This window comes from Apteryx rowi, unplaced genomic scaffold, assembly GCF_003343035.1.
Source record: "Apteryx rowi isolate R43461 unplaced genomic scaffold, aptRow1 scaffold_11, whole genome shotgun sequence".
Taxonomy (NCBI): Eukaryota; Metazoa; Chordata; class Aves; order Apterygiformes; family Apterygidae; genus Apteryx; species Apteryx rowi.
This window is the reverse complement of record NW_020447308.1, coordinates 5,505,690-5,518,608: the sequence shown is the minus strand read 5'-3', so window position 1 is coordinate 5,518,608 and position 12,919 is coordinate 5,505,690. Positions and strand designations below refer to the sequence as shown.

The following is a 12,919-nucleotide window of genomic DNA, read 5'->3' as shown; positions in this document are numbered from 1 at the left end:
TCCCAGCAGCGGCAGGACCCCGCGGCGCGTTTCCGCTCCCTGGCTGGGTCTAGTTGTGCTTTGGCCGTGCGTGATGGGGAGGAGCAGCTCCCCGCTCGGGCAAGACGTGGCCCCGAGCCGGCCCTCCTGCCTGTTGCCCTGGGGTGTGCGAGACCGCGGTACGAAACGGCACGGGATCCGCACAGGCCCCCCGAGGCACGACTGCGGGGTGTAACCCGGGGGTTACCCTTCTGCGCGCAGAAGTCCCGGCTTGTGCCCCGCTGTGTTTGGGGCAATGCAGTGCTTGCACCTCTTAAACGTTGGGCGGGAGGTGGTTGGTGCTCTGGTTGAGGAGGCTGTGGAGAGCACAGCTAAAAATAATCTCGTCGCGTGCGCTGGACCTGCTTTTATCAGATGGAAATAATCCTCCAGGTCTTAAATTGTAGCTTTTAAAGTTAATGGCTCTCTCTGTACTTTGGGCATTAAGTATATGGTGGCACTGCGATTTATCAGACAAGAGTTACAGCATTAAAAAATCCCTCATACGCACCTTAAACCGTTGCCTTAGTTCAGACTGAGAGCTCAGCGGGCTAATGAAGAGTTCTGGTTTTACGTTGTTCGCTTCTTTATCGCCATGCAAGCAGCTAAGCCCTGACGTACCTGCCAGGAGATGGTCCGTGTCCTCTTCGCTCCTTATGCTCTTGCTGCTCTCTCCCTGCTGCAGCTTCCCTTGGTTTACCCCAAAACGCTGCTTCACTCGCAAGTCCTCTGGGTCTCCACTCCTCCAGGGAGGAGGAAGAGGCATCCTTGCTCCGGGGAGCTGCGAGCAGCAGGGAGACGCATGGCAGGTTTCTCGTGACTTTGTGTCTACCGCAGGGAAGCTGAAGGAATGGAGCCTCCTTTTCTACGGCACGGCCGAGCACCCCTACAACACGCTCAGTTCCCACCACTCCCGCTCGAGGATGCTCGAGATCTCGGCCTCGGAGATGGAGCCGTCGAAGGCCGCCCTCCTCCAGAGCCAGGTGGAGATTGTGGAGGAGGAGGAGGAGTATACAGGTAAGTGCCGAAGGGCCGGTGGGGCCGGTGCTTCCTGCAGCACAGGGGTGCCCTGCTGTGGAGACCGTCGTGAGCTGGGGAAATGCAATCCAGGAAAAACTCAGGGCCGCTCTGGGGACAGGGAAGGAAAGTCAGTGTGGTTTTTCCTGTGGTCTTATAAATTATGGTGAGCGGGAACAAGTATTAATGTGCAGCTAGGTAGGTTTTGACAAGCTACAGGCTGTGGGCAGTTTGAAGCGTGGTAGAGGATTCGCGGAGGACGGACGCGCCAGCTCTTGGGACACAAAAGTGCTCCCTGCTGCCCTGCAGTGCTCCGCGGCGCCTTCCTACACCATCTTTCTCAGTGCTGAGTGGCAGCCCAAATCTCAGCTGGGCCGGGGGGATGGCGGCGCCGAGCCAGGACGCCTGCCTGCTCGGCGCTTTGCCACGCGCTGGCTCAGCGCAGCACCCGGGTCACGGTCACTCTCGCACCGGGCGAGAGGAGGAAGCCGGTGACCTCCCCATCCCAGCACTGGGAGACGGAGCAAGCCCAGGCACAGCACAGCGAAATCCTGCGGTCCTGCAGGCACCGTGTCATGGTCCTGAATCCGCCACTCCGGGTCTCTCTGCGGCTGGGCATCCTGGTTGCTCTTCCCAGGCCCATTGGCCAAGTTTCTGTCCGGATGCGGGGTGTTTAACAGGAGCCAGGTGTCAGGCTGCGAGTGGTTAAACGGCACAGGGTAGGAGAGCAGGAAGGCCTGATCCAGCGCTCCGGCTCTCCTCCCCTCTGCCGCGGTGTGCACGGCAGGAGAGCGGAGGCAGGATTTGGGACGAGCGCGCCAGAGCGCAGAGCAAAGCCAGCCGCGTCCGGCGCTGCCAGCCCCCGCGCTGCCTGCTGCCGGAGGGACCGCGGCAAGCGGTGAAATTAGAAGTTAGCAAAACAGCCCGTTCCGGCGCTCCTACCACAAATTGGCGGTGAAGATGTCTGGGGAGTAAAAAAAGATCCTGTGCCTACCTCCCCCACCGGATGCGGGGAGGTGAGGGAAGCTCCGGGGCCGGCTGCAAAGCCGCCCGCGGCCGCACCAGCAGGAGCCCGGCGGGATGCCGGGGAGGCCAGCTCCTCGCACAGCACCAGGCTGGATGTGGGGAAAGTCCTGGAGCAGTCGGCAGGGGCCAGTGCCAGGGCTGAATGAGGATGAGGAGGACGGGACCAACCACAGGCAGAGCCAGAAAACAGCGGCCAAAATCCTCACCTGTGTGAGGACTTTGCCTTTGGCTTTCCCGAGGCAAAGGTTTCATCCGTCTCGCTCAGTGCGCGGCGGCAGGCTGTCATCGCGAGGATGTCGCTAAGGGGGAGCAGCTGGCGGGGGGGTTATTGCAGCCCTCCTTTTCTTGCAGAAGACATTTCTGGCAGGCCCTGGTGCCTCCGGGTTTCCTGCTTGCAAGCTGCTTGCCCCTTCCCTCCGATGTCCCCTTGCTGCGGGGGGACAGAGCAAGCTCCCACGACACGTCTGCCTGGGCTTTCCACCACCGCGGCCCCGTTCCTCCGAAGGGGGGTACATCCCTCCTCCGTCCTGCCGCCTTTCCTAAGGGCCAGCCCTCTCCACGCAGGCTGACCCTGATGCCATTGCGGGCCCAGCCTGAGCCCGGCACGTCTGGGGCGAGGTTGTCCCTGCCAAGGTTGACCGTGCCGCTGCGGCCAGGCAGTGCCGACCCTGCGGACGGCGGCGGCAGCGGGGGATGCCGTGCAAGCACAGGAGCGCTCGGGGCATCCGCGCGCTCGCCCACGGCCGCAGCATCCCTTAACGGGAACAGAACACACGTGTGGGGTCCTTCCCGGCCGCGGCTTTCCCCTTGAGACATCGCTTCAAAGGCACCGTTCTCTCTTTCAGCGCTGCCCCCACGTGTGTGCATGTGTGTGTTTGCCCCGGGGGGGGGTGAGCTGAAGGAAGGCAGCGCGGGATGTTTGCGGAGGAGGATAAAACGAGCGGGGGAGGCGAGCGGCCCAGAGGGGAGCGGTACGGCTGCGGTGGGCCGCGGGCTGTGGGCCGCCCGCCCGGGGCTGCAGGCAGGCAGGGGGGCAGGCAAAGGCGCCTGGGCTCCCTGCCCTCTCCCTAGGTTGGGGAACCCGGTGCGGTGACGGGGAGGGAGTGTGGCCAGGAAAGGGCAGCCTCGGAGGCTGGGCTGTGAGCATCCTGGCAGCCGGCCGGCTCGGGGGCATGGGCAAACGCTCTTCCTCTCCCTTTCGAGCCAGAGGCACTAAAACGGTCTTTTGTACCAAGGCCCAAACCAGAAGAGCTTGGAAGAGCTCATTCAGCAGAAATCTCTCCTCTCTTGAAGGTCTGTGCCATCCTGAGTGTGGCGACCAGGGATGCGATGGTCCCAACGCCGACCAGTGCTTGAACTGCATCCACTACAGCCTTGGGAGTGTGAAAAGCGGCAGGTAACGGGCTCCTTCGCGTTATTCCTCTGCATGCTACAGGTTCCTCGCGTGCTGCTCAGATTGAAAGCTGACCCCACATGATGGGTGTGCGGGAGCACTTGTGGCACCTTAAAGCTAGAGGCTGCGCAAGGCTGATGGACGGCTCTCAGTCCGGTCCCCGTGGACTAGCACCGGTGCGAGGGGCAAACGTGCCGCAGCAAAGGGCTAGCAGGGTGCCGAGATGCACATGCAGAGCAGAGGCCTCGAGTCCTCCTGCCCTTGCTCCCTGGGCTACCTTTCACCAGGGGTCACACAACAACGTGGGGCTTAGATGTTTCAGTGGAGAAGACAGTGTATGAGATAGAAAGTAGAGGGAAGAGATAGGAGAAGGTATGGGGATTTTTGCCATCAACTGGGATACAATGGTATGGGGCAAATAGAGCTAGAGGTCTCTGGAGAACCTTAGGAATGTAAGTCTTTTGGGGAAAAATGTTTCCAGGAGCATTGGCTTTGCCGTCAGGAGTCACCGATGGGCTCAGGAGCCCAAGGGACAGATTGCTGAGGTGCCAAACGACTTCTGAAACGCAGCTTTAGGGTCCTAAATCTCTTTGGCTGTCATGGGGAAAGCTTACCCCTAATCTTGCTGAAGCAGTTGGTGGTAGCGTGCAGCTAGCTGGAGAGTCGAGTCTCCTGCTGTTTATTACAGAGCCACAAATTCAAGACAACTTAAATCTTAAGAAGTAAACAAGAAGTAATAAGTAAATAAGAAGTAAACAAGACAAAATTGCTGTTAAGGCTGGAAGACTTTCTGAATGAGGTACTAATTCTGTAAGTGATGAGGTGGAGGGGAACCTGGCCGCCGGGATAACTGCCGTGCAGCAAGCACGGCCCTGCTGCTGTCAGCCAGGAGAATTTAGGGACATTTGCATAAACAAGATTTATTTTCAGTAAATACCAAGCATGGTGACTAAACGCCAGACCTAATGAGCTGAGAATACACTGTACATTTTGAAAATGAGCTCTGCCCCATGCCCCGACCAACCTCCTTCCCCGCGCCTGGGGCTGTACGAGCATAGCGCTGCCTGCGATCCCTCCCAGTGAGCAGGACAGATGGGTGCAAGACAGACAGGCAGACATGGGAGCTCTGTCAGGACCTACGCACGGCATAAGGCACCCTGTGCCGCCTGCCTTTGCTCTGCACTCGTCTCCCATGGCTTTGCCTGGTTGCAGGACATTGCCTGTCTGACCAAGCACAGGGGTCTTACCGTTCTCTCGGTTCCTTCCTGCAGGATGTGTGTGAGCTCGTGCCCGTCAGGGTTTTTTGGTGACAAAGGCGCAAGAAGGTGCCGGAGGTGCTATAAAGGATGTGAGAGGTGCTTCGGGAGAGGCCCAAACCAGTGCACGGCGTGCAAGCGGAGCCTCTATCATCACCAGGAAATGAACACGTGCGTGGTGCTGTGCCCGCCGGGATTTTACCCTGAGGAACGTAAGGACCTGTATCACTTGTAAACTGTAGCATGAGAATGTGCAGGATTTACTTCTATTTTAAGTGATACGGATGGAAGAAGCCACCTCCATTTCTGGGTTCTGGCTTAGAAATACACCCAGACCTGCATGTGGAGGAGGAAAAACTCTTGGTGTGCAGGGGATGGTACAAAGCAGAGGCATTCAAAGCTGGCAAACAGCTGTTAGTCAGGGGAAGCTGTTATTAATAATCATAGCTGCTTGTAAATGCATTTCTTCCTAGTAGGTAATGCCAGTAAGAGCCAGTTAAGGTATTTTGCCATAGATCATCCCACAGCCACAGGACACAAATACCACATGCTGCCTAAAGTACAGAGAGGAAATTTGGGAAGGCGTTTCTGCACTGTACAAAGTGGACACATTTTTTTGTCAAGAGAAGGGTGGTTCCTCCCCTCCTGCACCTCCTTTCGTCCCCGTGCTCTTCTGTGGCTGCAGGCAGTAAACACAGAAGAGCCGCCTGCTCAGACTATTACAGAAGTGGGTTTCAGCATAGCCAGCTATGGGCAGGAACAGAAATGCTGCTTCTCCCGCATCCCTCTGTCGGGTGCACCTCTGGAAGCAACAGAGCAGGATTCAAAGAGGTTTTGCCCATATGAGGGTTCAAGGGCTCGATCCAGCTCCTGCTAAAGGCTCCTTTCAGCTTTAGTGAAAGCTGGATGGAGCCCTCCTGAAGGGTGAAATCTCGCCCACATTAGCGGTTGCTCCTGCGTTCGTTGCCTTCGGGCAGCAAGGGGCAAACCTGGCACCTGGGAAAAGAAACATCCTTTTGACTCTGAAGCACGTTGCCAGTCCGAGCCAGCCTGCTGTAGTCACATAAATATTCACTCTATCCTCTTTTGAATATTCCTATGGTCTGAAAAGGCACTTGGAGGTCATCTGCACTAGCAGGGGCTCATGCGGGTGGGCGGAGGACGTGCATCTCCTCCCCGATTAGCTGCTGCTAAAACCATGCTGGATTGCAGCACTGCACGTGGCTTTGTGGCTGTGACTGCCACTTGCAAATCACTGTCCAGATTTTATTCTCACCGACTCTCTTTGTTTTTTGAAAGGTCAGAAACGCTGTCTTAAATGTCATCAAAGCTGTAAAAAATGTGTCGGCGAACCAGATAAATGTACTGCATGCAAAGATGGATTCAGGTAAAATACCAGCACAGAGCAAGCTTATACCTTCAGCATTTGTATCTATTTTATATTTGGAAGACTTATGAGGAGCCTGCCCATGATGGGAAGTTAGAGGATGAATTAGTTCAAGATCTAGATCCTGCTTCAGTAGTGTGACAGCTGGGACACAAAGTGCTAGAGGTTTGGGAATTTAAAGGTAGCACCCCATGTCCCTCTCTTAGCCAAAAAGCACAGTCTAAATTTCATTTCCTTTTCTACAGTGCTTGCCACTGTGGCAGGTGCTGTGCTGTGGTCAAAGACAGCCTTTGCTAAAATCCCAACGGAAAGAGAGGTAGCAATTCCCTAGCGCGTCAGCTTGATGCAACACCCGCTGAAATTGCATGGAAACGTCCTTCCGAATTCAGCGTCCTGTGAGCAGAGCAGCTCCTGGCCCCACAGCGACATGCAGCCGGCCTGAGCAGGCGTCCGGGCCCCCAGGGCAGTCACTCACTGCTGAAAATGGGCTCCTGGGGTGATGCCCCCTCTGTGGCTAAGCAGCCCGCGTGCAGCCGGCTCCCTCTCCCCGCGTGCCTGGCCTCGCCGGTGCGACGCATCCTGCCCTGCTGAGGCCCCGGGGGGGCTGAGCAGCAAACCCCCGTGTCGCCCTAGAATTGCTGCATCTTCTCAACTTCTTGACAGTCCCTAGCGCTGATGATTTACTCTCCTTTCACTGAAGTTGCTTGTAAGGCAGGAGCAAGGGCATCTAAAAAGGGTATATAAAAAAAAAAATCCTCCTATAATCCTGTAAGCCTATAAATAACTATTCCAGGTAGATTGAAAATGCTTGCTGCAAATGCAGAAGCCCTTTGCTTAGGGCCATGTCTCCCTAGTAAAATTTTACCAGACACGCCAGTTCAGTCGCGCTAGCGCTAGCTGGTCAAGCATAGCTAGCGGGGGCACGCTCTTTCCAGCACAAGAGCATCTTTCTGCCCTGCTCCCCGAGAAGATAGGGTGCGCGCATGGCTTTCCATCCGTGCCTTTGCGGGCGCAGGGCCCAGCAACACCTGTGAGCAGCAGACAGCATCACGCAGGCTGCGGGACAGGCAGGGCTGCGCCCGGCGCAGGAAGCTCTTTTCCCCCCACGGGTGAACATGGAAAGTAAAATCCAGGAGCACTGGGCTTTGCTCAAAGGCTGTAAGTGAGCCGGAGTGACTGGGTAATGACAGGGTTCTTGCAGGGGAGGCAATCGCTGCTGCCAAAGGATTATCTACTCCCTCAGAAGAGTAAAAGTGGAGGCACTTCTCAGACACAATCCATACGATGCTTCCTTTTTATTGTCCAATATCCTTTTAAGCTAGGGCTTTAAATCATCTCTGTCACGTTAAAGCACTAACAGCCCAGCAGTGGCAGCTTTGCTAAGTGTGTTCCCGCTCTGCTGTTTCTGCCGCTCGGAGAAGCCGGGAGCCTCCCTCCGGTGGCAGGGAGCCCCGGGGCTGCAGGGTCCCCGCCGTGGGAAGCGCAGCCGGCGCCAGGAGCCGTGCTGGTGCAGAGCAGGGGGACGGGCCCCTGCCCGAGGGACGTGGCAGCCCAGCGTGGAGCTGGCCGTGGGGGGGGGGGGCCACGCGGCAGCGTCTCCGCACGCATCATTATGAGAGTGAATAAAACCAAGTGGTTTAATCCCTCAAAAGCCAGGGGCCCTCGAGTTACTAAAAGCCTCTTCGGAGGAAGCACACTTGAAACAATTTCCTTTTATTCCAAAGAGCCTAATGGTGCACTAGGCCTGTGGGAGAGTCGGGCTGGCTGCCCGCGTAAAAAAATAATTCTGTTTCCTCTTGAACGTTTAATTAAAGAACCTGCAGCAGTTCCTCTGGTCCCAGGCAGGACTTATAATTTCTTTTGAAGTGCTGGCTGGCTTTCAGCCGCCTTCTGCTCCGGGAGGAGGCAGCAGGCAGCGCGGCTGTGCCATTTCACAGCGGATGAGTCTTTCCGTTTGCTTCGTGGTTGTTTGGGGCTGTTGATGGCCGCGGTGCAGCGCCTGGGGCCAACAGCACTGACCTGAGTGGCAGCGGTGGGAGAAATGGGGGGGGACGACAGACAGGCAAGGGGCAATGTCCCCGCTCTCTTCACAGCCCCCTGCAAATCTGCACCGACCACCGGCTGCAGCTCCGTGTGCGAAACCTGGGTGCAGGGGCGGCCGAAGGGTGCAGGGGTGCGTGAGTTACAGCGGGGCTGGCTCGGGCGCAGGACGGGCGAAGCGCGGCCGTGGCGCTGCACCGTGCGAGAGCGGCCGTGCCACGGGGCAGGCCAAAGGTCCGGCCGCGGCAGGCCGTATTAAAAGCCTCCTAAATTTGTGGCCGTATCGGTGTATGTGGGTGCAAACGTGCTCTCTGCTTTCCCGACAGCCTGGCGGGGGAGAGCTGCGTGCCCGAGTGCCAGCCCGCCACCTACCTCAGCAGGGAGCCCCGGCGGTGCGAGAGCTGCCCCGCCGGCTGCCCGGCCTGCGCAGGTACGTCGTCCGCCCGCGGCACCCATCCTCTGCCGGCACCCGCGGCGCAGGCAAGCACACGCTGCCGCGCAGAGCCCCCCGCAGCCCTTGTGCTTTGCGGGCGCCAGGCTTGCCGGCATGCCGATGCCTGCGGCGCCAGCTCCATGCCGAGCCGAAGGGCGAGCGGAGTGAGCAGCTGGGAGGAGGGAGAGCAGCGGCGCGTGGGCTCTGCCGCGGCGATTGCAGCCCTCCAGGGAGAGCCCCGGTGCCTCTTGGCGTGTGTGACAACCTGGGACAGGGCGAGATGTCTTCCCCGAGGGCCGAGACTGCCCGTGCGGGAGAGGCAGGAGGGGGCAACCCCAGTGCCCTGAAATGCAGCGGGGAAGAGCTCCGGGGCCTCCGCAGTGTGCGTCGCTTGGCGGGGGCTTTGCTCTGGGCTGCTTTTCATGCGTTTGTCCCAGTTAATAACCTTGCCCATGGGGAAAGGCTGGAGGAGATTTGGCGGGGGGGGTTCAGTTCCCCTAGGCTGGGAGCCTGCTGCCATCCTGTCTCCTCCACATACTGCCAGGTAGTGGGAATATATTCAAATTGGAAAGGTTTTGAGGGAGTTTTTGCATTTTTATTAGAGCCATTCTGTATTTCTTTATCTGTCTGAACCTTTAATAAGGTTGGGGGAGGCTATAAAACCCACTCAGAATGATCAAAGATGGCTCTCCAGCGTATAAAAACGCCAGGCACTTAATGCGCATTATCCCCAGTTGTCGCACAGCCAGGCGTCTTCCCGGGAGGCTGCGAGCAGCTGCTCCGGGGTCCTGCGAAGCATCCCACTCACCTGGTCACCTTCCCTGCCCCGAGTCCCTTCGTGCACCAGGAGAGATCACGGCAAACGAAGTCGGGCGCTGCCGGTGCTGTGCCCCAGGTTTTACGGGCAGCCTGGCTGCGAATCCCTGCAGAGAGCAACGCGGCACCTGAGGGGCCTGGGGCTACCAGGGAGCAGGGTCTGAGCTCCCTGCGCAGATCCCCCGGGAAGGGGCGCAGGAGCCTGGGAGGTCTGCAGAGGGGCGGCGTCGAAAAAAAGCAGCAGGGCTGGAGATCGCGTTTGGCTTGTGTCTGCCTGGTCGGGGTTGCACAGGCTGTGCACAAGCGATGGAGGAAGCCGCCTCGCACAGACCCACGCAGGTCCCTGCCTGGTCTTTTGGCCACTGCTGTGGGTGGTGAGGACAGCGTTGCGTTGCTCTGTCCTGTCGCCAACACACTGTCGTCCTGGGATGCCATCGGCTCCCGCGAGCACTGCCCAGCGCTGGCCAAAGTGTCCCCCGTGCACGCACCGCAGCCTTGGCAGTGTCCTTCCAGCTGTTCCCTTCTACAGCTCCTTCAGCTTAAAAATATCTCTGCCTTTTTCCCCTGCTGGTATCACTGTGTTTCTGTAAAAGATTTTCTGGGCAACACTGACTTCTGCCCAGTTTCTGAGCTGCTCAGGATTCCCTTTACGTTTTGTCCTTTTCGCTTTTTGAGTGTCCAGCTATTTTCCATTGTTAATCTTTGCATCTGCCCTCAAAATCATCGTCGATCTGATGATTATATGATCTCTAGACAATTCTCGTTCAGTGGTGTGAATCTCGTTTTTCATACGTGGCTGGATAGGACTAAATCCAAAACATTCATTGATCTTGTTAGCAAGTGTGGAGCTGAACTGACTTTTAATCCCTTAAGAAAATTACTCCCCTTCCAATTCTTATTCCAGTCAGTGTAAATGTACTTCACTGCATTTATTTTCTAGCCTTTTCTCTCCTTTTCCTGCATAAACGTTTCTCAATTGCAGAGCACAGAAGGCCTCTAAAAATGCCCTTTTAATCGCTGCAGTTTGTCGTCTAGTTGTCACATACTGTATCGGGACAAGGCACCTCTGCTTTCCTGGCAACCTCAGCCCCTCTCCAGTCTGCTGCCTCTTCTGTCCGCTCCGCAGCGGAATTTAGCATCTCGTCCCTTTTCCCAGCGGACGGCAGGCGCAGCCGCCGTGTCGCTCCGTGGAGGGGCTCAGGGGACGAGAGCAAAACCTGTGCGTGTTTCAGAGCAGCGGCTGCTCCCCCGGAGAGGTCGGCGCACTTCCAAACCCACAGTCCCTTCCCGAGGGCCACCGCTGTGCCGCCGCGTCCCTTCCCGGGCTGGGGGCGGGATGCTGGGCCCTCGCTGGGCTCGTGCACCGCGGCGACCGTCCCCGCCGCCACCTGCCTCACCCCCCTCTCCCCTGTCCCCGCAGGGCCGGGCGAGGTGGACTGCGCGGCCTGCGCCCGAGAGGCCCCCGCGCCGGAGTGGCGCTGCGTCCCCGCCTGCCCCGAGGGCTTCTACCCCGGCGAGAGCCACGGGCTCCCCCACAAAGTCTGCAAGAGGTACGGTACCCTGCCGGCTGCGGGCCAGCGCTCCCCTCCCGCGCGGATTTACCTGCGCTCTCCCCCACGGGAGACACTCAGCCAAGACGCCTTCGGGCTACAGTGGGACAGGCTGACCCCTGTCCCGGGGCTCTTAGGAGAAGGTGTGGGAGGACGCCAGTGTTTACACAAATATCCCAGCTTTCAATCAAACGCGTTCGGGCACCCGGAGGCATGTCGGACGCGAGCTACCTGCTCCGTTTGCCCCCGGGGCCCGTGTAAGCAGTGTTTAGCCCATCCCTTGGCACAGCGCAGGGGCTGCGTGGCGAAGACGGAGGGATGCTGCAAGACAGCAATTTTCTCCCACTCTCGGGCGCTCGGCACTGTAAGTGGAGAGTGGGAGGCAAGTCGGCCTCATTAAAGCGAACATGAAAGTGAAGGATGAAAGGTGACTTTGAACATGCTGGTTCGCAGGGTAGTAACAAACCCCACACGGTTCCTGCCTGCTGGAAGGTTTTCCCAGCACATCCGACCTGTGCTTGCTCTCCAGCAAGGAGTAGCGAGCGGCCAGGCTTTCCTCTCCAGGTGTTTCAGGAATGGCCCTGCAGCAACGGCTGCCGTTTCCGCAATGGCCGTTTTCTCCGGCCAGACGAGGTGCAAGCAGTGGGGAGGCCCGTGTCCCCCTTGCAGCCCCTTCTTCTAAATGGGATTGCTGGGGGAAAACGTGTTTGTCCCTCTGAGCCCCCGCGCTTGCAGCAGGAGAGCAGTTTGGGGATGTGGCTGCTGTCACTAGGAGCTGAGCAGGGACCCACCGAGTCCATTTTTCCCAGGGCAGCAGTAACTTTTGCAGTTTCAGGTTCCCTGCTTTCCACATCACCAGTTTGCTCTACATTTGCCAGTGCCTGCAGACGCGTCTTCTGGCAGATGGTCCACTTAGGGTGGCCCGAGGCCAGGGGCTTGGGCTGCTCCAGAGCAACGCCGGATTTATCTCCCCAGGTGTGATGACCACTGCTTAGCCTGCGAAGGGTCCGGCGGGAACTGCATCAAGTGTAAGGAAGGCTTCAGCCTCCTCAGCGGCTCCTGTGTGACAAATGAGACCTGCACCAACGGTAAGTAGTGATGGGGTAACCACAACACTGCGGTTATTCCCCAGTTGCAAAAATGAGGGTTTCTGGGGATTCCCTCCATGGCCTAAAGCTACTGGGCTTGCTGGGGCGCGGCTGCGGCAAGCCGGGCTCTGGCTGGGGTGAGCACAGCAGGTCACCGGACAGAGCTGTTGAATATCGGCCTGTTGCTCAGATGCATGCGAGCGTTTGCGTTTCATTACATTTCAGACTTGGGGCTAATTCTCCCACTCACTGCAAAGTTTCTTTATTCCTTCATTAAAACCATGTGAAGGAGCCCTTTAAAAATGACTTCTTTGCAGTTCTCTCTGCTCAAACACAGGAAAGATTTGCACAGCCTGTTACGTGCAATGTTTGTTTACTTAAAATGTTAATCCGCTCTCATTTTCTCTTGTTCCTTGCCTCGGCCTCTCAGCTGACAAGACTTTCTGTGAGATGGTGAAATCAAACAAGCTCTGTGAAAAGAAGCTGTTTGTGCAGTTCTGCTGTCAGACATGTCTTATGGCTGGGTAAAGTTCAGCGGCTGCATCCAGGACTTCCACCAACTGCCAGCCCGGTTTTGCCAAATGTTTAGGACAAAAGTTTATTTTTTCAGCTTTGGGAGAGTTTACATGGTGCTGTCAAGCATTCGCTTGTAAGTTTGATAGCTTTAATATCACTGTTGGTGTGTTTCTATAGCAATACGTTAAGCTGAGAGTGGATCGTACCCTGAAAGATTAAGTCCTAAAAGGCACCAAGCCAGAGGTGATATTAACACTCTCAAACGCTCCTTGTGAGTAGGGACCAATGCATGATCCATGTGCCCAAGCTCCCAAGTTTGGTTCTTCGCAGAAATCCTGCTGATTTGCCCGTTCAGAGCGGCTGGCAGGAGCCCACACTG

General features: G+C 57.4%; 1 protein-coding gene across 1 annotated transcript in view; it reads left to right on the top strand.

Annotated features, from left to right (window-relative positions):
- The window catches only part of PCSK6 (proprotein convertase subtilisin/kexin type 6), a 42,570-nt gene extending 30,018 nt beyond the window's left edge, over nucleotides 1–12,552 (top strand). The window contains exons 13-20 of the mRNA XM_026073564.1: nucleotides 856–1,035; nucleotides 3,355–3,457; nucleotides 4,726–4,922; nucleotides 6,010–6,097; nucleotides 8,464–8,567; nucleotides 10,807–10,936; nucleotides 11,912–12,024; nucleotides 12,455–12,552. Of these exons, the coding sequence (XP_025929349.1) occupies nucleotides 856–1,035; nucleotides 3,355–3,457; nucleotides 4,726–4,922; nucleotides 6,010–6,097; nucleotides 8,464–8,567; nucleotides 10,807–10,936; nucleotides 11,912–12,024; nucleotides 12,455–12,552 (1,013 nt within the window). The remainder of the gene's footprint in view (nucleotides 1–855; nucleotides 1,036–3,354; nucleotides 3,458–4,725; nucleotides 4,923–6,009; nucleotides 6,098–8,463; nucleotides 8,568–10,806; nucleotides 10,937–11,911; nucleotides 12,025–12,454) is intronic.
- Nucleotides 12,553–12,919: the final 367 nt, after the last annotated feature.